The 23,910-nt window shown below is 35.0% G+C and overlaps 2 protein-coding genes across 3 annotated transcripts; both read left to right on the top strand.

Moving 5' to 3' along the window:
* Positions 1–496: 496 nt before the first annotated feature.
* On the top strand, positions 497–13,442 carry LOC127879736 (uncharacterized). Of its 2 annotated transcripts, none has more exons than XM_052426755.1 (4): positions 497–1,000; positions 3,024–3,164; positions 5,758–5,843; positions 12,656–13,442. In XM_052426755.1, the coding sequence occupies exons 1-4, from the start codon at positions 802–804 to the stop codon at positions 12,965–12,967; spliced, it is 738 nt and encodes a 245-aa protein (XP_052282715.1). In that variant the 5' UTR covers positions 497–801; the 3' UTR covers positions 12,968–13,442. The 2 variants fall into 2 exon arrangements, with proteins under 2 accessions (XP_052282715.1, XP_052282713.1); XM_052426753.1 differs by having other exon boundaries at positions 505–1,000; positions 5,671–5,843.
* A 3,304-nt stretch (positions 13,443–16,746) lies between these two features.
* On the top strand, positions 16,747–22,323 carry LOC127877770 (uncharacterized). The gene is made up of 5 exons (XM_052423996.1): positions 16,747–17,117; positions 18,294–18,440; positions 19,177–19,346; positions 19,674–19,846; positions 21,293–22,323. Exons 1-5 carry the CDS (start codon positions 16,925–16,927, stop codon positions 21,843–21,845), a joined length of 1,236 nt encoding a protein of 411 aa, XP_052279956.1. The 5' UTR covers positions 16,747–16,924; the 3' UTR covers positions 21,846–22,323.
* The last annotated feature ends 1,587 nt before the right edge of the window (positions 22,324–23,910 follow it).

Genomic DNA, 23,910 nt, shown 5'->3' with positions numbered 1-23,910 from the left:
GACACACGATGCGATACTCGATATTTTGCGCGACAGTCGCGGCGACGCACGATATTTTTCGCGACAGTCGCCGCGATGTACGACAGTTTGCGCGACAGTCGCGGCGACACACGATATATGTAACACGATATGGTTATATAATACATTTAATATTATTATGTATATATATACTATGCATGATGATAATAATATATCTTAATTTACACAATGTTTATAACATTCTTATAAAGTATGATGACTTGTAAACAATACAAATCATTTAACTATCTGAAAGACGTTATCATATGGTAAATTAGATTTATAATAAACACAGTAAAAAACATCAGATATAATATAAATAATACAATTTATCTAAGGCATAGGCTCATGACTCTTGTATTTCTGTGTTCACAATATGTGTGATAACAGTGTAATACAGATATTTTGTCATCACATTACATCATGCGTGACAGGTTAATTAGGTCAGTGGAGTTGGATTATTATTGTTGAATGGTTGAATTGGCTGAAGGCTCTTTATTGACTCTCTATAAAAACACAGTAACTGTAAATATCACTCTAGGATATAAGGCCGAGTACATAACTAGGAAAGCAATTATCATCGTTCGATATTATTTAACCGTCAGCGACCAAAACACGAGTAAACTTGTCCACCATTCGCAATGATTTCGTGAGTGAAATTAACATGAAATTAGTTTGAATTCAGTCGTGCGTAAAAATTACATATCAGTGTGATATCTAATATAATGAACATGTTTCTGCTCGATATGTCCCCAGTTAATAGGGAGAGATAGGGTGACGAGCATGGAAAACAAGGGCCGTGATCGAAGGCCTTACGCGAGTCTGTGGATTGTGTCTGGAATTATTTCGTTCATCGGCTATATTCTGCACGTCGTAGGTTTCGCTACTAATTATTGGACCGATCTCACGGTGGCAAACACTGGCTTGTGGAGAGTTTGTGTAGACAATAAAGATTGCTCAAATGTGGGGGTTGACAATGTTGGTAAGTGTGTTTTTTACTTGATTATACTTCATCGTATGCATTGCTAATTTGTTGCAAATAAATAGTACTAATTTGAAATACTTTTACAATTCTTGTAGCAAGTTAAAACGTTATTTTATGGAGTCACACAACTGTGATATAATGTGGAAACCATTGATGTAAGATCAGTTGTATATACGATTTGTTAAGGTTCATGGGGGGGATAAAATTCATTAAAACTTCGCTTTGGTTTTTCTTCATTCAATGTGGTACAATATGGTCAAACTATATATAATTTTAAAGCTTAAGACGGATAGAATAACATAAACACATTTTTGACATTCAATATTTGTGTGCTTTATTCATATGTTGGTTTAAAACCAATACATTTTTACACTAATTTACAAAATCTCAATCTAAAGTTAGAAAGGATATGCACTACCTTCAGTTGAATAAATACAAAGCTATATACATATACAAGGTCAAGTTAGCAACATTTCACAGAAAATTATTGTCATAAAACAACAAATGAGTTTTTATTCAACTGCCTTTTTTGGATAAATTTCCTAAACAAAGTTCTAACAATAACTTAAACGCAACTACTTTTTAAAAATCCAGGCATGGTGGATAATAAGAGTCACAATTCTATTTCAAAGGCTTAACAATTTTGTTATTTACCTCTCAACCAAATTGCAAATTTCAAACCATCTCAAATTGAAATAGATTGCAGACGACATATAAAATTGTAAAGGAATATAAAGAAATTGGCAAACCGATTGACTTTATATTTCGATTCCTTCTACCCATTTTGAAAGCGTGGCCATCGCTGTGCTCCGTAGAAAAACGTGCAAAACAAATCGGTCGAAACCACGTGCAGTGGTGAGAAAACCGGGTATGTGTATACATTGTACACATACCTGAGAAAACACATATCTTATTTTGACAGTTGGGTGGCAACTAGTAAAACAACTATTAACATTAATCAGCAAGAGATCGCACTAAATAACAGAAATGACCACGTAGAGATATCATCACTTACCCTATTTCAAATATTTTCCAGCTGAAAATTGTCCCCCACACGTCTTTTTTAGTTTATTTGTATTGTTTTTCTGTAGCCGAAGTGCATCTCACAGAATATCCATCCAACTTCCGTTGTTTTCACTTTCGTTATTAAAAACTCCGTTTAAAAGAATTATTTCTACTTTTAGATTGTTAAAGCGATGTATTATTATATAGGATCATTATAATAGTATACCGTGATGAATTGAACGGAGTTACGTATCGATCGTTCTGTCAGTCTGTAAGCGTACTATTTTATGCGCAATAATATAAGTAATGTGATTCGACAACGATTGTAAACATTGGTGAAATGCTTCTTACATAGTTATTCTTTTGAGTGTTTATGAGGTCTGATCGTGCAGTTTGCAAACATCAACGGAAAGATTACAATTCAATGCATTTGTCATCGTCAACCGTTTGGAATGTCAATTAGGTGATGAGTGAGTTTTTAGCATGTTTCTTTCTATTTTATTAATTTAAAAATGGCTGCCCCCATGGTGATGAAATGACATGTGTTCGAGTTTTGATATTTCTAGATATGTAAACTTGTTTTACTATTTAAGCGTAACTTGCCCTCGTCAATGTCGATATTAATCACTAGTTATATAATTTTCCGCCGAAATACGTGGAATAAACATGATTCAGATTTTTGAAAATAATGTATATTTTATTGTTAAAATCGCTTTGTATTTTGATTGATTTTGTGGATGTTATGATACGTTGATGTATTAAATTGGTAGCAGTTTGAAGGAAAAACATCCTTTAAAGCATATATGTATACATTTTCAATGTGGCACTCTTCCTTTAGTCAAATTTGAGTTCAATGCTAGGGGTCCCACATTTTTCAAATTGAAGCCTCTACATGAACCTTAACCTAATGAATGTCGTATGAATTAAAGAAAGAAGTTCTGTATTTATTGATTCTATGTAAAATTTATAAATTAGAACAATATTATCTAAACGGCCACCTTGCTCATGATTTCAGACTGGTTTAAGGCAGTTCAAGCTTTAACAATTATCGGCATCATCCTCGGCTTCATAGGGATCATTGTCATCTCCTTCATAATATGTTTCCCACGCCACTACAGATGGCGAATAGCAGCGTGTAAGTGTGCAGTGTTAGCAGGTAAGGATAGCCAAAACGTATGTTCAGGCATGAGAGATAAAATTATTTTGTATTTATTTACAATTACTTATAAACGTTTAATTTCAAAACTTGAATATAATTGACGAAAAGAAAATAATAACACAGCATTGTTTTAATTTGTATATTACAATGATTGTTATACCCCCGGATCGAGTGATCGGGGGAATATTGTTTTGGGCCTGTCTGTCTGTCATTCTGTCGCTCTGTTATTCTGTCACTCTGTCATTCTGTCCCAAAACTTTAACCTTGGTCATAACTTTTGCAATATTAAAGATATCAACTTGATATTTTGCATGCATGTGTATCTCATAGAGCTGCACATTTTGAGTGGTGAAAGGTCAAGTAATCCTTCAATGTCAAAAGCTTCAAAGCGGCGCAGTAGGGGGCATTGTATTTCTGACAAAAACATCTCTTGATTTTAAATCTAATTTCCTTCGAAGAAAACATGGTTTTATTCAAACTTACTTTATGCATAATAATATCGGAGATCATTTGATACGTGTGTACAATTCTGGTGTACATGTGTCTATCAGAACAAAGAACAAACTATCATCTAACTCGCAAATGCTTTACGGTTTAGGTTACAAGTTTGGTTTATCGATGTAGACAGGTTCACTTGTAGCACCAAATCAGAAAGATGTAAAAATTGGTTTTTCTTTGTGCGAAAGCATCTATCTCATTGCAATCTTAGACATCATCATGATGTTTCTAGACCTATATCCAAAGGTGTTCTTGTTAAGGACATTGAACAGTTTATGTTAAATGAATATAAAGTAGATTGGCTACAGAGAATTAACTCTAGTAATGGTGTATCAGGTGGAGGTGGAAATAAGCTTAGAAGCTACTGTACATTTAAGCAGAACTTTGATGTTGAGAAATATTGCAAGTTAATAATCCCTAAGAGTCATAGATCGGCCCTGTGTAAATTTAGATGTGGTGTTGCTCCGATTCGCCTCGAGACAGGCAGGTATGAAGGACTGCCGGCTGACAGACGCTTCTGTCCATTTTGTAGAGATAATACAATTGAAAATGAATGTCATGTATTATTAGAATGTAGCATGTATAATGATATCAGATATAATCTTGTGGAAAAAGCTGTTGTTTCTACTCCAAATTTTATGAACATGTCGAATAGCGATAAGATGAAATCCCTTTTTATCATTGAAGGATTAACAAGAATTTTAGCCAAAACCTGCTTTTTAATTTTACAAAGAAGACAATTCTACATGTGTAAATAAGTAGTAATGTTGCTTATTTTATGTAAATAGCAGCGATAATATATTTATTATCTTTGTTATATAATGTACTTGTGTATAGTAAGAAATTCTAGTCATAAGTTGATGGTATATTGAGCGTCTTTGTGTATAAAATCTATTATATAGGATAAAAGATGATACATTCTCTTTAACGCTCAATTATAGTTCTTTAGGTTTTAATGTAACTAGTGGTTTATAACACAAATGTTTCTTATTATTTTACCATCTTAAATAACTGTTTTATTAAAATACAGAATGCCACTGTTAACTAGTTCACTTAGGTAGCCGCTCTTTTGCATAATTTTTCACTATGCGCATTAGTACCCAGTTTTACAATCACCAGCGTTTTATCAACTTCAATATTTTATTACAGGTGTTTAACATAAGGTTAACAGGGGCAATATGGTTTTTAGCATAGGTGCAACACACCTATGCTTAAGGTATATACGACATTTCGAAAACCCACATCGATCGGTTGATCATTATGAAGCCTTACCTGATCAAAAATCAGACGAAATATCTATTTAATTTAGTATATGGTAATTCTTACAAATTTTTTTTTGAAACGTTTTTCTAACGTTTTCTTCCAAGAATATTGCTGACACCGTTTTTAGTGAATTTTTCTAAGACCGTTTTACGTGAAAATCCTTCTAAGAAACTAAAACAAATTTCGTTCGTAAAACAATTCTGTTCTTGTTGATAGTGACCTCACACCTAATTTCTATTTCCTTTGTTTACTGTTCTGTGAGAGGTCAAATGTTTACATAACTGAATTCAAAATCTATAAGATTGGCCATACATGTTTGTAAATTGTGTTATTTTATGTATTATTATATTGTACATGTCATGGACTAGACAATAAACTTTGAAACTCTTGTTGAAATTTGTTCAACGCCGTGGAAGGCGTTGATTGCATAACTCTGCAATGCAATTGCAACAATGCGTATATGATGTTTGTATATAGTACCCTTTCTAAAAGTAATTTCATGCCCGTTTGTAATTTTGCTTAAAAAATAATTTTCATTAATACGAAAAACATTTTTACTTTTACCTTTTTAAGCGCATATAAAAATGTATTGTTTATGAGTGTATTCCTCAAAATGAAAAGATATTATAAACATTTACTAAAAGAAAGAACACGTTTTTGAAGCTCGTGGTACTGCAATTGGTTGCATTTGCAAAGTGCACACTCTTATAGTTTATATGCAATTTGTATTGTCTTGCTACAGGCTTATCAGTCATTTCGGCGATCGCAGTCTACGGTGGGAAGATGGAAACTAACGGTAAACTTGGTTATTCTTACGGTCTTTCTACAGCCGGCGGCGGCCTAATGCTGATTGGCGGCCTAATCCTGTGTGTAGACATGTGCATCAACAGGGGCTACAGACGTGGGGCAGGAAAGGTCAGTGGAGTCCTTTCCGTATATTCAGGGGGGCATGCGTATACGGGAGCTTACCGCGTTTAAGTGAGAAAGTTGGAGCAAAACTTCAAAGATGGCGTCGTTTTAGTGTTTTTCGTGAAGGAGTAGCGGATATTTTCACCCGGTAAGCCAGTTTATATTTATATTTCTTTTAAATGAATAAGCCGTTTCGGCTCTACGGTGTTTGTGCTCCCCTCGGTTTTTTGTTTCAATACCGTAGACGTCGGAATAAAAAAGTTATTGAAGCAAAACCGTCGACAAATTTGTTGTTTAATTTCTTTACCTTCGAGATGTTGGATGTTCGAATATCATTTTCTATCATCATAAAAGTATTTGTGCATGTTTACAGTAAAATATAACATAAACCACGATTATTTTATTATCTTGACGCGTTTCTATGTCTATTAATGCATTTAATGCCGAATTATAACGGTTAACCCCCATCTTTGGAACTAAACTTCCTTTTAAGCACATTTTGGTACCTGACTTCCAAATGATAAACAGCTCTTTCCTATGTTAGAAGGTTTTATGCGAAATAACTTTCGTGAATGAATTCCGCATTGGTGCGAATGTTTTGGAAAACATTTTCACTTGAGGAAATCAAGAGTTATCTTTTTTTCTATTAATTATTATATGTATTAATTTTTATTATTATATGATTTATCGCGTACTTAACGCTAACATTTAGTGTGTGTAATATAAGACATTCGACGGTATAACACAGTGTAATTCAAACCTGTTTATTTTAACACATATGGACATACTTTGCTTGAATATGCATCAAACGGAATACTATGCCTACTAAACGGAATACTATGCTTACTATTTCCAGATATCAAGACGCCAGTTGTATATGTTGAGGATGCCAAGATTAAAAAAGACGGCGTAACGAAGTGTGTACCGCTATAGGTACATGAAAACCCACCAATCAAACAAAACAATTACGTCGAAGTACCACGCCAAACAATCACATATACGGGCAATATAAGTATAATGAAAACCCGAAAAGGGTAAAGCCGGTTCGATACTAGTATAATGTTGCTGTAACCAAATACTGCCATTGTTGCGATTCGGAATACATGAAGCAATTTGGAATACTTGACATCTGCTTGGAAGATGCATATCGGTGGATGTTTTTTATGAAAACTTAAATATGTATTGTTTATTTAATACAATGCCATTTGACGCGTTTTCCCACAACGATACTGATACATGTAGTTTACTTTGGTGTGACACATTTTGGACGACCTTATTAGCTCATCTATTTTTTGAAAAAAAAATATGAGCTATTGTCATCACCTTGGCGTCGGCGTCGGCGTTGGCGTCGGCGTCCGGTTAAGTTTTGCGTTTAGGTCCACTTTTCTCAGAAAGTATCAATGCTATTGCATTCAAACTTGGTACACTTACTTACTATCATGAGGGGACTGGGCAGGCAAAGTTAGATAACTCTTGCGTGCATTTTGAAAGAATTATGTGCCCTTTTTATACTTAGAAAATTGAAAATTTTGGTTAAGTTTTGTGTTTAGGTCCATTTTATTCCTTAAGTATGAAAGCTATAGCTTTCATACTTGCAACACTTACTAACTATCATAAGGGGACTGTGCAGGCAAAGTAATGTAACTCTAACTGGCATTTTGACAGAATTATGTGCCCTTTTTATACTTAGAAAATTGAAAATTTGGTTAAGTTTTGTGTTTAGGTCCACTTTATTCCTACAGTATCAAAGCTATTACTTTCATACTTGCAACACTTATTAACTATCATAAGGGGACTGTGCAGGCAAAGTTATGTAACTCTGACTGGCATTTGGACGGAATTATGGGCCCTTTATACTTAGAAAATTGAAAATTTGGTTAAGTTTTGTGTTTTGGTCTACTTTACCCCTAAAGTATCATAGATATTGCTTTCATACTTGGAACACTCGCAAACTATCATACGGGTTTAGTAAAAGGACAAGTTGCATAACTCTGGTTGTCATTTTTACGGTATTATGGCCCTTTTTTTACTTAGTAACTTTGAATATATGGTAAAATTTTGTGTTTCGATCCACTTTACTTCTAAAGTATCAAGGCTAATGCTTTCAAACTTCAAATACTTTCATGCTATCATGAGGTTACTGTACCTGGCAAGTTGATTTTACCTTGACCTTTAAATGACCTTGACTCTCAAGGCCAAATTATTAAATTTTGCTAAAATTGCCATAACTTTTTTATATATGATTAGATTTGATTGATACTTTGACAAAACTAGTCTTACCTGACATACCACATTCCACCCAAACCTTCCCCCGTGCCCCCCCCTGCCCCCCCCCCCTGCCCCCCATCCCCCCATCCCCCCCCTATTTTTTTATGATTATCTCACAAATGACCACCACACCCTCACACTATACCCCCCACCCCACCCCCCCAATTTTTTTTTGAAACGGTTAAAAAACACAAATATTTATTATTATTATTTTATGTTTGAAATACCGTCCAACCATCTCACCCAAGAATCCCCCCCACCACCACCCTCCCCCACCCCCGAATCCCCACCACCCCCACCCCCTCCCCCGAATCCCCCCCTAAAATATTTGTTTTTTTAAGATCATATCACAAATGACCACCACATCCTCACACTATACCCCCCCCCCCCCCCACACACACACCCACCCCCCCCCCCCCCAATTTTCTTTTGAAACGGTTAAAAAACACAAATATTTATTTTTATCATTTTATGTTTGAAATACCGTCCAACCATCGCACCCAAGAATCCCCCCCCACCCCCCACCCCCCCCCCCCCCAGATTTGTTTTATTGCATTTTTTTCGCATTTTTGGAAGATAATGATTGTAATAAATGTCCACACTCCCACACTATACACCCCTCTTCACTCCACCCCTCCCTCCTTTGTGATTGAAAATGAGAGTCCCTTCACCTTTAAAAAGAAAATAGATGAGCGGTCTGCACCCGCAAGGCGGTGCTCTTGTTTTAAACCAGTTCTGAGTTGGTCACTATATTATAATCGCAAAAAGTGAATTTGTAGTGGATAGAAAGATGTGTGCAAATGCAATACACGATATGATTTCAGTAGAAGTGATCAATATATACATGTATTTGTTTTCTCTTTTATACCTATGTGAATACATATTATTTAAGACTGTTGTATTGAGGGAATAAAGTATTGGTTCACTTTGAAAGATTATTTCGTGTTCCTTGCATTGCCTTCTTATCGTAAGTAATGTAAATACGTCAAATGCATAACGAATTCATTCCGACCCAGATCTTTTTTTATCATGTATCTAAGTGCTGAATACAATTGAAAATATACGCAGAGACATCGTAGGAAGAAATGACGTAACACAGATAATGGTTTATTTTCATAAAAAGTGAGAAACTAGCATCATGACATATACGGAACAAAACGTGTAATAAAGTAGCACTCATAGCAATTATATGTCAGACTTGTCTATGTAGAAAAAATAAAATAAAACAAACAAAAAACACATAATACATTAGCTGTACATTTTTTGTTTGGCTCGTTTGTTTTATTTGCTGTTTTAGTCCGGCTCTGTTGAAGGACTCTCTCTTGCATATTCTACATTTAAACTCATGTGGTCCATGAATGGGGAATGGTATTCCAGTCCTCCGCTAATTTAAATCCCTAATTACATATACTGCAACGAAAGATGCACTTATTATCGCCCATTAACCTTCATCATCTGAAAAGACAGTAAAAGAATGGTTAAGAAAATTTAATATCAGAATAAGGTCGACACGTCATAAAATACATTTAATTAATTAAAATATTACTGAAAGGGCTGATAAACATTCTATTATCTCGTACATCAGCAACCCCACAACCCATCTTCTTTAAAATCGGTGAATTGATTCAGTTGGTCGGCAGGTTTTGTGTACAGCATTTTTATAATTCTGCAGTAAAATGATTACCGCGGTAAGAAAACACATATATATTGCAACACATAAAATGATATAAAACTATAATATTGAAGTACACATATAAACTTTATTATAGATGGGTAGGTATTTCGTGTCAATCCCTTTCACATATGAAAGAGCTGTTGGTCATTTGGAAGTCATGTTATGCTGCTTAAAGTACATATACATGCATAACTTAATTAAGATTAAGCAAAATAAAACACTAGGTATTTGCCAAGATTCATAAGAGTCAAATAAATACGAAACGTTAGAGCGTAATCGTGCGCAGCGAGACTTGCTCATATATAATTGAACCTCGTATTGCTTTCTTTCGAAATAATCTCATGTCTCCGAACTAATATGCAATACGCCCGGTATTTTTTATATGCGGATTAATGCTCCGTTTTAGATCCATAATTAATGAACGCCTCAATATTTTCAAAAATTAACACCGGATTAATGTTCACCGACATTTTTTCATACAGATTTGATATAAATATTATAGAGCAGAACAAAAAATACATTAAACCCTGTTTTCCCGGCACACGCGCTGGACATACACCTTTAAAAAAAGGCTAAATACCAATTCCAGTACTTGTGCACTTAATTGACTGTAAACAATGACGGTTGAATTCCGTGCGTGGGAATTTTTCTTGTTACCAAGAGCGACGTCAACAGTCATGAAGCCTTTCATTCATAAATGTATATATGCGTCGGGTGTCAAAACCAGCATCACCGGATGTAAAATCTATTTTTTAACCTGTCATATTATCCGCTGCTGTGCGCACCCGCCAATTAGTTTAAAATGGATTCCGAACCGGTAAGTCGATTACATAACATACACATAATATCCCTTCCAAAAAGGGCGCTATGCTGCTTAATAGTACATGTATATTGCAAAAAAGTGAAGCTCTCCACATATAATTTAGCAGTTTATAACAATACAAGTTATGTTTCATCTTTTGTAATGTAGCTTGAGGTTTCGTATCTTTGAAAAGTATGAACGAGGTATACATTTAAACAGAGGAAACATTCTTAAAAACATTCATATCAATGGTAAATTCATTCACGACAGAAAGTTCGTGTATTACCTTCTTACATGGGTATGAGCTGTGTTGGTCATTTGGAAGTCATGTCCCAAAATGTGCTTAAAGGAAGTAAAGTTCCATATAGAGGGGTTAAACCAATAGTTTTTGGCAATAAATTAGTTATTAGAGACAAAACGGCATCGGGAAAATGAAATAATCATGATGTTAGTTATATTTTACCGTACACGTGCGTCAATACTGTGTATTGTAATATGTAACAGTTATGAAATTATCAATTAAATCTACTTACACATGTTTTATTAACTCCAGATACTTTCTAACAATCCATTGTTTGTCACAATTCAGTAATTCCAATCCAAAAATACGCTCCATGTTTGTTTACTATGACGCTGTCAGCCAGCTGTGTAGGAATACGACCTACATTTTCAATTGCACAATATAATTTGTTATTCCTAACTATTGTTCTCCAAAATTAATGGCTTTCACTTGTATTATTAATCTAAGGATGCATTTGTGTATTGCATTTTGGTAAAGTTATGTTCCAGTTGCAAATGCTTTGGAACTATTTCGTTAGGCGTAGAAAGCCTATGCATCATATAGTTTCATGTTTCCATTGTATTATTAAAATGTTTAACAGAATTTAAATGCAGAACATTTCTGCCTGATATTATGTATTAATGTTATGTGTTTTTATACAAATTGCTTTTTATAATGTAACAACTCATATTATTGACTTACTTTGTTGATTTAGGATTCCGAAATGCTGTTTAGGAAAATGGCTCTTTGTAAACTTGTTTTATTGGTTAAGGAATTCCTAAGTGCACGTTGATTGGTTGGGACGCCTAAGTTTCGGAATCCTAAAGCATCTTCACTATAAATAGCGCGCAGCATCACGGATTCTTCAACTCGGTCAATGACTCAAAATCCACGTCATTTAAAAGTCGGAAACCTACCAGCTTAAGCTAAAGCCATCATAATGGTAGGGAATAGTTCTGTAAAATCTTAAGTATTCTTTTAAGTTATTTAAAATAGTAATCAAGTAACAGTGATGCTGCGCACCTTCATCATACTTATAGTTATTTAATCGTAAACCAAACTTCTTAAGACGCGTTCTACGATTTGAATGAATAGATTTGTTAAACCTCAACTCGGTCGTTTGTTCTATCCTGACAACTTAGAAGTGTCTAAGTATTACAGTATTATAAGAGAAATTGATATTTGAACATCCCATTTCTCGAACGTCACGTAAGGAGACAACAGTTTTGTGGACGGTTTTCCTTCAATAACTTTTTTATCCTGACGTTTACGATCTTGAAACAAAAATCCGACGGAAGCACAAACACCGGAGATTCGAAACGGCGTATTCATTTAAAATAATTATAAATACAAAGGGGCTTACTTGGTGAAAATATCCTCCCGTCCTTTAAGAAAACCCAACAAACGACGCCATCTTTGAAGTTTTGCTCCAACTTTCTCAATTAAACGCGGTAAGCTATCGTATTGTTAATACTGTTTAAGTATGCCAACAATGAAGGCAGTGCTGAAGTTTCTTGTCTTTGTTAAAAGTTTTTGCTTTGTTTGCGGTGTATTTGTATAGAGCATATTGGCTTGAGTCGCACGTTTGATTTCAGATTCTTTCTCTGATTGCCACTATTAAATAAATGGTATTGTAGAATAGATTTGCTACTAGAAAGTATCACGTTGTGTACCCTTGTCTGTTTGGAAGCCAGAAAGGGGATCTCCTGATATAGGCACATACAAGGTTGAGAGCTTCCCGCTTTTATAAGTGCATGTGTCAACAATTACAACAAATCTGGTCCAAATTTCAGGTTCGTAACCGTCTACCGAAAAGGCTGTACTACGAGTCGAACTATCCTCAGGAACTTCGCGCCCCTCCGTATGATATCTACAAGAAACCCCATCCCGAACAGGAGCCTCCCCGCGTGTATGAATGGTACCCTGTTTACCCTCATGACAAAAAGGAGCCGTTCGACCGAATTGACCGATATGATTGGGGCGACAAGTTTGACCGATACGATACATTAGGATTGAACTATGGCCGTTACGACCCAGGCCCTATCACGTACGTCGCATACGAACCATACAACGGAAGAAAGACTGGACCCTACGATTATAATTAACAATATTATTAGGCCTGCCGCACAAGATATGAAATCGTAAACTAGGTGGTGCTGTTGAATGAATGGGAATATTAATAGAATAACAATGTTTTGGTGAATACCAAAAATCAATTATTTCAGCAAGAAAAGACAATGCTATAAAGGGTCTATAAAATAACACTATATATTGTAGGTAACTCATCATACATTTACTTCAGAGTCGCATGTTTAAAAGGTCAAGTGGTTTTGTTTATTTGTCTGATAATAGAGTGTATAAGTACATTTGAAATATTTCGTATAAATCTTAATAATAAAATATATAAATAATAGTTCTAACATGAATAAACACGTTCACAAATTCAATAGTATATGCCTATTATTTACTAAATATTTTCTTACCGGAATATTTTCGACACGATTTGTATTGTTTACATGTATTAGGTTTTCAATTATTTGACACTATAAATGTATGTAAAAAATATTGCTAATTGTATAATTTCTTTGTTTTTCTTATAACCACCAGGCTCTTTTCTGCATTATATTATCATTTTAACGATACACACATATATTTAATTATCGTACTTACCACACATATAAAACCTGATGGGATTTTCTATGATATCTTTCATGATATTTTCTCGAATTTTAGGTTTGTTCAAATATTAGTGAATAACATGGGAAAACATAAATTATATCCTCTGTACTTAAAATATTAAAATTAAAATTCATTCAACACTTTATTGAAATGCAGCATGGAAAACTATCGCAGTGTTTACTTGTTTGTGTCGGCTCTGTCGAAATGTAAAAACATTAATTGGGTTGATTCATTTTTAATCGATTTTGAGTTAGAATACACAGTAATGTGAACACTATATTCCTGATTTGTTTGAGGTTCCAATAGCCGAATGGAATTTGAAGGGGTTAAGCAATTTGTATGTATCATTTGGGCTAGGTGCGTACGGGTAAGGCTTAGAAAAACTGCATTATGATCATGTGTATACTTTGCAGTATTAGCATGTGTATATACAAACACATGCTTAAAATTCCTAAGTTAATATACATACTATTTTTAATTATATATCAATTAATGAATAACATTTATGGGGTTGCCATAGTGAACCGAAACCGAAATTAATAAAATGTGAAATGTTAATAAAAGCCACAATGGTGATATAAAGGTTATTTCAGTTTTGATTGTTCGTCCGTGCGTCCGTCCGAAAACACTGATACTGCGATAACTGAAAAAGCTTGGTTGATTATACTCAGTATGTCGAAGGTCATACTGGTAATATATTCGTAAAATAAGTTGAACGCAATACATGTGAATTAAAAAATTTACTTACTTTTTTTCCAGACCATATTCGTGATTGGTATGGTTTTCATAAATAATGAGCCATTCATAATTACCTCATGTCATAATAAAACAGAACTAAGGCTGGTTAATGAAGCTGCTGTAGAGTCCGTTCTTTCTTTGACAACTTTAACCGAAACCGTTGTGGGAGTACTGTTTGTCTGTGGCAAATCTCTTGTAATCATTCTGCGCGACAGTTAAAACTGATGGGGTTCTGTATTTTTACAAAATTCTATTTGAAAACCTTGGTTGTTGTCCCTTTGTATTTGACATCACAATGCCATGAAACTTAAAATGACTTCAGCAAGGTTCTTTGTGTTGCTCAATGTGTGTCATGCTAAAAGTATCTAAAAATTCTGGTCGTGAATCGATTGCAAACATACTTTTTTACAGTGCGGTAATTCTAGCCTCTTGTCGTGGTTTTACCACTGCTCGATCTGTATTTTTGGATTCGAACACTTACTCAAGATTTGCGATTGGTTTTGATGCCCAGCACAAGAGGTGGCCCAGAATAACTGCCGTGAAGCTATCCAGAAAAAAGGTGACGGCTTCTAGGTGAAATAGCCAGTGAGCTTATACCGTTTGTTATATGTTTTATTCAACCATCTTAGTCACCTCTGTAATTGCTGTAGCGAGTTTATCCCATTGCTTACGAATGTCAATATTTAAACCAGAAGTTTTTTTCACGTATTATTACTTAACTTGTCCTTGTAAACTTTAAAATCTAGTGTAGTTACATATTCGATTCAAAACAAAGTACAAGTGTTACCGCAGGATATCATTTTTATCATCCATTGAATTTCCTTTATAGAAAGCAATCATTACCGAGAAAATGTTTAATGAAATGCAAAGCAGAATAAAACATTTGGAACACTAACAAGAAATTCTGCTAACATAGCTTTATTTTATTAACATTGTTTTGAATTGAATATTTATGAATTTAGATGTCTTAAATTAACACTTCAGCACGGAGATTTTAATACATAAAGTAGCAAAATTAATAAGCTTACACTAAAGCACGGATATATAATAACATAACGTAGCGAATTTAAATAGCTTAAATTACGGCACGGAGACATAAAAATGTAAATAAGAACATGTAATTAACTAACACTAAAGCACGGAGGTTTACATAAATTATATAGCAAAAATAATTAGCGTACACTACAGCGCGGAGATAATTAAACACATACAGAAGTACATTTTATTACCTGACACTACAGCACGTACATGTAAAACACTAAAATGACATCACATAATTATATTGTTAAGTTGGATTTTCAAGTGTTAACTTGGACAAGTTGTGAATGTGATAGAATGCAATAGAATCCTAACCATGAAATCAATGCAACAAGTTTCGTATCAAAACGTACAAAAAGACGTACTAGCTTTATTGATTCGGTAAGTCGTCAAAGGTAGGGTAGGTGGTCGGCTTTGCATTTTGTATCGTTTTTTTTTTAAATTCCTAATATGATATTATGAAATGACATGCAACAATTTTCCAAATCTATATGGAGCAGTCTTTCTTGAAGTTAATTTAATTTATATTAAATTGGTTTGATCGATAGAACAAAACAATTTATTTAGCAAATTTGATCGACAAATCAACCAGATAAACCAAAACAAAAAATAGGGCTGATGGCTTTATGTAAACAAGCAAATTTCTTTACGCCTAATCAGTGGTTACCCTTCCAAGATTGTGTCAAAAATATGTCAAAATAAGTTGCTTACATGTGTTTGGTTTTATTGAGGCATTAGATGTTTGTTGCTAGAGCGGACAAGAATTTTAAGTAAACGCATAGAAAATATGTCAGTGTAGAAAGAAAGTATCCAACGCGTTTGTTGTTGGCTATTTTCGACGCTCGAAAGAAAGAATATACTGAAATTGCATTATTGTTTTATATTGTAACCTAAGAAAATGTCAGTTCATTATAATGAAAAATATACCATTTCATTTCGTTTGTGTACTGTTAGAGCCAACACTTCGACAAGATTTGCGCTACGTTTTTAATCTGTCCTGAGCAACACGATTATCATTATGCAACAACTAACAAAACAAATTAAACGTGGCCGTCACCTGCCAAATCCTTTCTTCAATGGGTATGACAATTTAATTATTTTAACTATTTTGTAATGAACAGGTGCATTCGATGAATATAAATTGTCCATAATCTGTTCACAAGAATTGAACTTCGCACTTACCCTATGTTCGAGAACTATGGTTAATATAATGAATACCCATATTTACAAGAAACGCTTCTTGTGGTTTGTAGCCTTGCAATAATGTTTACCAGTATTAAATAATCCGGTTTATTTACAGCCATACACACAATCAGTTGGCACAAATTAATAGCACGTATGTTAACTGCGGTTATTATAAGCATTTAGTTTTTTAAAGTTTAAAGTAAAATGATCTGTGTCCTGATATGTTAAAGCGGATCGAAGAATTTCAACCTTGCAATCGATTGCCTATACCTGTGCTACTACCAGCTATTCATTTTTCAATAACGCTTTGTTACAAAACAAGTATTGAAATCTGAATTTTTCATGAAAACGTTCCGAATGTAAGGCAGACACAGTGAATAGTTGAACTTGATAAGTTACCGTGTTCACGGAGTAAAAGAAATATGTTCAGCGGACGAAATGAAAAACCTACGGTTGCTTTGTTTTGGTTACTGGTTGCATCGATTATTTTCCTGGGTCTTGTCTTGCACATTGTAGGGTTTTCCACCAACGAATGGATTAAAGCGGATACAATATCGATGGGTTTATGGAGGGCTTGTAGTGATAGTGCGTGTTTTTCAATGGACAGTATTCCACGTAAGCGTTCATATTTTTGTTTTTAAGCTACATTAATGTTTAATTGCCGATAAGATAATACAAGCCTATCTTAACATCTAACTGGTCTAATTCTATTAAGCGCACCAACACAACGTGACTGCCTATTTTACGTCGTCCATCAACATTGGCCATGTATAAACTATTTAAGTCTCACCTATTGCCCAATCCTCAAACAACTTGGTCAGTACATTTTTCTCGATGATTTTTCTGCCGACTAGGACAAAAAATAAAATGAAATAAAATGATTATTGACACTCTTGATGCAATATTTATTTCGCAATCTTGACGAAACTTGTTTATTGTTCCCCAATTATATCAGTCGAGCATTACGTATATATGGCACAAACCATTATCTAAAATCAGGTTGTCTGTTAACAGGCAGCTTAAATCAATACTGTTTGAAAAGGGGAGTATTAATGTTTGAAATTCGATACGGAACTGTCGCATGAACAAAAGACCAAAGTTTATCATTTTGGTATCATATTTCCGCTGACACAAGTGTAATGAAAAACGTTTACTTTTTTTCCTAAATGTCCGCTTACCATTTATGTTTTTCTGTTTATAAGCAATCTACGTAATTTAACAAAATATAACGATAACAACAGACCTTTCAAAATGTCCCAATCGTTTCGCATTTGTAACGCTTTACAATTGTAAATATGTTACAAAAAATGGAAAATACTCATTTTGACGAACTGTGAACAAGTCCCTTAAAATACTGTTTTGCGACGGAATGTGTCGCCAAAGTTTGGCCCCAAAACTTTTAAGCAAGCGAGCGCAATAACAAAACAAACATGTTTTATTCACTTTTTGATATTTTCATATGAGAGCGCACTGCGCAAAGCAGTAAATGTACATTTGTATTCCGATGTTGTTGAATTGATCAGCTACAGACATTCCGATTGTTAGACGCATAAACTTTGTACTATTTAATGTTAAACGCTAAAAAGCACAGCTTATGTCACAAACTATGCTGGCTTAATCAAAATGAAAAGAGAATAGCAACTCTTTTTTAAACAATCAGATGACGGAAAAACGGATCATGCGGGTGTAAAAAAATACATTTTTTTATTTCTTTTTTTACATATTGTTAGGTACGGCAGATGCGACGAACTTCTTATCAATTTGTGTAGCTTGGGTATGTTTTCTTCTCAGTTAACGACTGGATGAAGGCTGTACAAGCAATGGCCAGCCTTGGCGTTATACACGGCTTCATAGCTTTGGTAATGGTCCTGACCGTCCTCGTCAGCCCCCGACGCTTTCACCTGCTCAAAGGTGTTTGTGTGTGCTCTACACTTGCAGGTATGAAATGTCAACCACGCGTTAAACCAGTGTGCGTCATGCATGAGTCTGTTTGTAAGTGGTAAGTTGTATAGCTCACATGTGTTGAAAGCGTTGATTAAAGCTGCAAACAACACTGGATATTTTATTTAAATATCCCGAAACTGTTTATTAATTTCAAAAGTCATTCTCAATGTTAGAACGTTGCACCTATTATTTCTAACTATTTACTTGCCGGTAAACTAGTACGACCAGTGTAACGGATGCATATGAAATGGAAAACAACTTAAATTGCATTGTGGTACATTAAAACCCATTTATGCCTAGCGTCTAGAAAAAAAGCCTTGGCAAACAGCGTAGAACCAGATGAGACGCCGCATGATGCGGCGTCTCACCAGGGTCTGCATTGTTTGCTTAAAGGATTTTCTGTAAGAAATATTCTAAATATAGAAATAAATATACTAGACATCCCTAATTTTGGAAATAGATTGATCCAATTTAGAAGGATGGTAGAGTCCACTGGGCATAATTGGGTTAATTTTGTGAACATTATATCTCTATCAGTGTATCATGCACTTATCCATAATATTGTTGGACATATGTTCATCTTTTTATTGTGTTGTAAAACTAATAATAGATTTTAAAATTTAACAATCTCATTAAGTTCAACTTGACCACGTCTCATGTGTCACATAACAAAAGAGAACTAGTGTTCATACTTACCAGTTATGGTTTATGTTTATTTCTCTCACCCTAGGATGTGTTGTATTGATTGGCATCATAGTCTACGGTGCAGAGTCAGAGACCGACTCTTTGGGGTATTCGTTTGGCTTGAGCTGCGCTGGCGGAAGCCTAATGTTGATCGCAGGCGTGATGCTAATATTGAATATGTGCACTACTTCAAATAGCCGACCACAAATCTACGGTGTAAGTATCTACAAGAGTGACTCAGACGTTTTAGTGTTAAAGGATGAGTTCTTTTACCCTGAAATGTGTGATTGGCTAGTCATAAAAAGGTGTTACCATTTCTTAGTTAAATATTGTTTTGCAGTTTACTATGATGGTTTTTCATCGAATTCATCATACAGTTATGCGAGATTTGAAATACATAATCTTTTAGACATTACATTAAAATTGCATGAGAAAAGTATTTCTGGGGCATTAATATTTCATCAATTAAGTAGGAATATAGTTTAAACCAATTGAATCATCATATTATGAAATTGGTTGCTCAAAATGTCGTATGTTTACTAGGTCCAATACCCTATGACAGGAAAGCCAATTTATGAGCCCAGTTACCCGCAGGAGTTGCATGCTGGTGTCGTGCTTGACAATAAGCCAAATATTTATCCGGATGATAGGATGTCTAGGGTGAGCGAACGACCGACGTGGAATGAACGCTTTGATAGATTTGAAAGGCGAAACAGGTACATATACACATTCATTCATTTTTCAAATCTATAAATTGTGTTATTCAAATAACTTTTTTTTAAATGAAATTTCTTATTACATACTTATGAAAGGTTCTTTTTATGCCCCCGGTAGGGTGGCATATAGCAGTTGAACTGTCCGTCAGTCAGTCAGTATGTCAGTATGTGTGTCAGTCTGTCCGTCCGTCCGAAAAAAAACTTTAACGTTGGCCATCACTTTTTCATTATTGAAGATAGAAACTTGATATTTGGCATGCATGTGCATCTCACGGAGCTGCACATTTTGAGTGGTGAAAGGTGAAGGTCAAGGTCATCCTTCAAGGTCAAATGTCAAATATCTGGTGTCTGTCCGTCCGAAAACTTTAACATTGGCCATAACTTTTTTTCAATAATTGAAGATAGCAACTTGATATTTGGCATGCATGTGTTTCTCGTTAAGCTGCACATTTTGAGCTCAAGGTCAAGGTCATCCTTCAAGGTCAAAGGTCAAAATAAAATAAAATTAATGCGGCGTTCTCATGAAGCTGCACATTGTGAGTGGTGGAAGTTCAAGGTCAAGGTCATCCTTCAAGGTCAAGGTCATCCTTCAAGGTCAAAGGTCAATTTTTTTCCAAAGCGGCGTTCTTATGAAGCTGCACATTGTGAGTGGTGGAAGTTCAAGGTCAAGGTCATCCTTCAAGGTCAAGGTCATCCTTCAAGGTCATCCTCGAAGGTCAAGGTCATCCTTCAAGGTCAAAGGTAAAAAAATATAATTTTTTAAAGCGGCGTTCTTATGAAGCTGCACATTGTGAGTGGTGGAAGTTCAAGGTCAATGTCATCCTTCAAGGTCAAGGTCATCCTTCAAGGTCAAGGTCATCCTTCAAGGTCAAGGTCATCCTTCAAGGTCAAAGGTCAAAAAAAGAGTTTTTTTCAAAGCGGCGTTCTCATGAAGCTGCACATTGTGAGTGGTGGAAGTTCAAGGTCAAGGTCATCCTTCAAGGTCAAAGGTAAAAAATAAATAAAAGCGGCGTTCTCATGAAGCTGCACATTGTGAGTGGTGGAAGTTCAAGGTCAAGGTCATCCTTCAAGGTCAAAGGTCAAGAAAAATAATTCAAAGCGGCGTTCTCATGAAGCTGCACATTGTGAGTGGTAGAAGTTCAAGGTCAAGGTCATCCTTTAAGGTCATCCTTCAAGGTCAAAGGTAAAAAAAAATAATTTCAACGCGGCGTTCTCATGAAGCTGCACATTTTGAGTGGTGTAAGTTCAAGGTCAAGGTCATCGTTCAAGGTCAAAGGTCAAAGGTAAAAAAATTTTTTTTTCAAAGCTGCGCAATAGGGGGCATTGTGTTTCTGACGAACACATCTCTTGTTATAAACCAAAATTCTACCGCCCAGTAATCGCAGTTTCCATTATTGGTCACATTATGCATTACATTATTGCAAGCTGTTGTTTTTGCGTGCAAAGGTCCGTTGACGATTTCGGGGCTAGAAAAGACCGTTATGAAAATTTTGATCGCATGGCCAATAGACTGTACCAATCTGGTCGTTTCGACGCATCACCTTATGTTGACGACCGATTCCGAAGAGAAGATGCACTACGTCGTTACGAAAGTTTGAGTTATTATCCTCGACCTGATAAACGTATTGCTGAACAATCGCCCCGATTGAACGAGCGTTACGAACCGTTTCAACGCCCAAATGACCGTTTTGAACTGCAACCAGGACCCGTCGACCGTTTTGAACCGCCACCACGCTTTCATGGCCAAAATGACCTGCCACGTGGCATCGAAAGTCGATATGACCAGCCACGCACCGATGGCCTTATTTATTCGCCATTACGATCTGAACAAGCGCCACGAAACGTCGATCGATCTGCAGAACTACCGCAACTTTACAACGGCAGATACGTACCTCCGTCGCGATATGATGAGATGCCGCGTCAAGTTGATCGGCTTGATGACTTGCCTCGACGTTATGATCAGGTCGCATCGTCACAGTATCGGTACGACCGGTACTGAACCGGATTTCTCTACAACAGAGACGTACAACACAACGCGCCTTAAGACTGTAAACATTTATTTTTAACAGACAACTTACGACAGCGATGCAAAGGTTGGGAGTAAGAACTGTAGTCTTCAATTTATACCATGGCTAAAATTCACCCATGTTTAATTATATTTTCAACTGTGCGGAATACATTGTAAAACAAACTATACAATTCAGATGGTAATGGCCCTGTATCGTGCTCTATCCAGTTCTTTTGTGAGAGTTGTAGCCCATTTTTTTGTAAGAAAGTGTTTTATTTTATACAAACACAATATTAACAACATTTAGAAACACGCACAACTGGTTAAAATATAGTTGTACATGGTTTTATATATTCTTAGACAATTTGTATTACACAAATGGAAAAGGCTTGGATGTTTTGTTTGATATTTACGTTTCCTGAACTGTTTGTCTAGCACTGATAAATGATATAATAGAAGCGAATGTGAATTTAATCTTACTGGTTCCTTTTGCATTAATTAACGCCAAATTTAATTAACCAACAATTAAGTTTCAACATTTTAAAGTAGTACCGGTGTATATGTTAATGTTGGCTCAAATCGTCAAGCACCGAAAACAATTCGATGGCTTTTACCATTCAAATCGATCTTCTTGTATAGTATAGTATAGTAGTACCTTACTACTTTTGTATAAGTCGCTGTTAAATCTCGTGAAATATATTTAAAACATTGAAAGCAGACATAAGACAATAGAGCGCCTATAATGTTATCGATTTCCCATTTAAATTGAAACTCTACCATTTGTATCAATAATACTCTACTTAGTTGCTTACATTCATTATAAAATAATCATGCTGAAATTGTTCGTAGGAATATGCGTTTACCAAGATATTTCCCTTAATGTAATTGTTTACAATAAATACTGGTGGCGTCCTTTAAAAAATGTATTAGCTATTTAAATGTGAAGCCTTAGACGTTTCGTTTGGCGTTTCTAACATATGGTTCAAACATCGCGAGTGCATTCTACATTGTTCAAGAAATCAACCAGACAATATCATCAGTTTTGTAAGTGCCAAATATGACAACACGTTTGGTTCATTTTAATATATAGCTCCATCCAGAACACGCAAATACTTCAAATTTAAATACAACTGCGTTTAATGTCAGACGCACACGTCCTTAAACTGAATGAATGATGCAATCCAGTTTCGTAATGTCAGAAGGTAGGTGCTTGCAATATGGTGATATCATGGTTTATCAGAAGATAAGCTTTCATTTAAAGTTTTTTTCTTTTTAATTTTTTATTTGTATTTTAAATTTAAGTATATAAAACCATCATGTTCGGTGATTTATGTTAATACGTTCATAATTTTTTATTAAAGTCTTCTTACAATATAAGTTTGACATTCTGGCAGAATGATTGAATGCCGTGCTAGCTTTGGCAAGAATCGCGAGGCCCGTATTCACCAAACAATTCTTAGACTTAAGTCTAAGAATAAAGAAAATTCTTCAAATTAGAATATTCAAGAATTTCTTTAATTTTGAGTTAAACTCTGCAGTAAACATCTCTATCTATATTATTCTTCATATAGAACATTTTGTTAATGACATAATCACCAGTGGAGGCCTGTATATATTCAAACACTGAACACATTTTTCTTGGTTCTAAGTCTATTCTTTATTCTTAAGTCTAAGAATCGGTTGGTGAATACGGGCCCGATGTCTCGCCCTCGTCTTCATAACTATTCACAGTATCGATTATACTGTCCTACTCGACCGCTTTTGTGAATGTAGGTTCGTGTGTTACACCGATCAGTCTAAAGTAGCCCTTAATTGTATTTGGGTAACACATACATTTTTGTGGTCTTGTTAGAGTGATCTTACTTTTCTGTTATTTTCTATCAATCCATAAACTTTCCAATCTGAAGCCAGTATAATGTATTTGGACAAAGTGTTAAAAGTGCGGATATTGCAACCGTGTTACCCAGCGATGCGATAATATTGCTAATGTGACGTTTAACTTCTCCGGTGATACCATTAATTCTATTTAATCTGAAACAGCAGAATTTTAATATTC

This window comes from Dreissena polymorpha, chromosome 4 (assembly GCF_020536995.1).
Source record: "Dreissena polymorpha isolate Duluth1 chromosome 4, UMN_Dpol_1.0, whole genome shotgun sequence".
NCBI classification, from domain to species: Eukaryota; Metazoa; Mollusca; class Bivalvia; order Myida; family Dreissenidae; genus Dreissena; species Dreissena polymorpha.
This window is presented reverse-complemented; position numbering and strand designations above follow the sequence as displayed.

Coding starts and splice junctions, on each gene's coding strand:
- LOC127877770 (XM_052423996.1), top strand. CDS start 16,925: ATGTTCAGCGGACGAAATGAAAAACCTACGGTTGCTTTGTTTTGGTTA. Junction 18,441..19,176: donor TGTGTGCTCTACACTTGCAG/GTATGAAATGTC, acceptor CTCTCACCCTAG/GATGTGTTGTATTGATTGGC. Junction 19,347..19,673: donor GCCGACCACAAATCTACGGT/GTAAGTATCTAC, acceptor TATGTTTACTAG/GTCCAATACCCTATGACAGG.
- LOC127879736 (XM_052426753.1), top strand. CDS start 802: ATGGAAAACAAGGGCCGTGATCGAAGGCCTTACGCGAGTCTGTGGATT. Junction 3,165..5,670: donor TAAGTGTGCAGTGTTAGCAG/GTAAGGATAGCC, acceptor GTCTTGCTACAG/GCTTATCAGTCATTTCGGCG. Junction 5,844..12,655: donor ACAGACGTGGGGCAGGAAAG/GTCAGTGGAGTC, acceptor TCCAAATTTCAG/GTTCGTAACCGTCTACCGAA.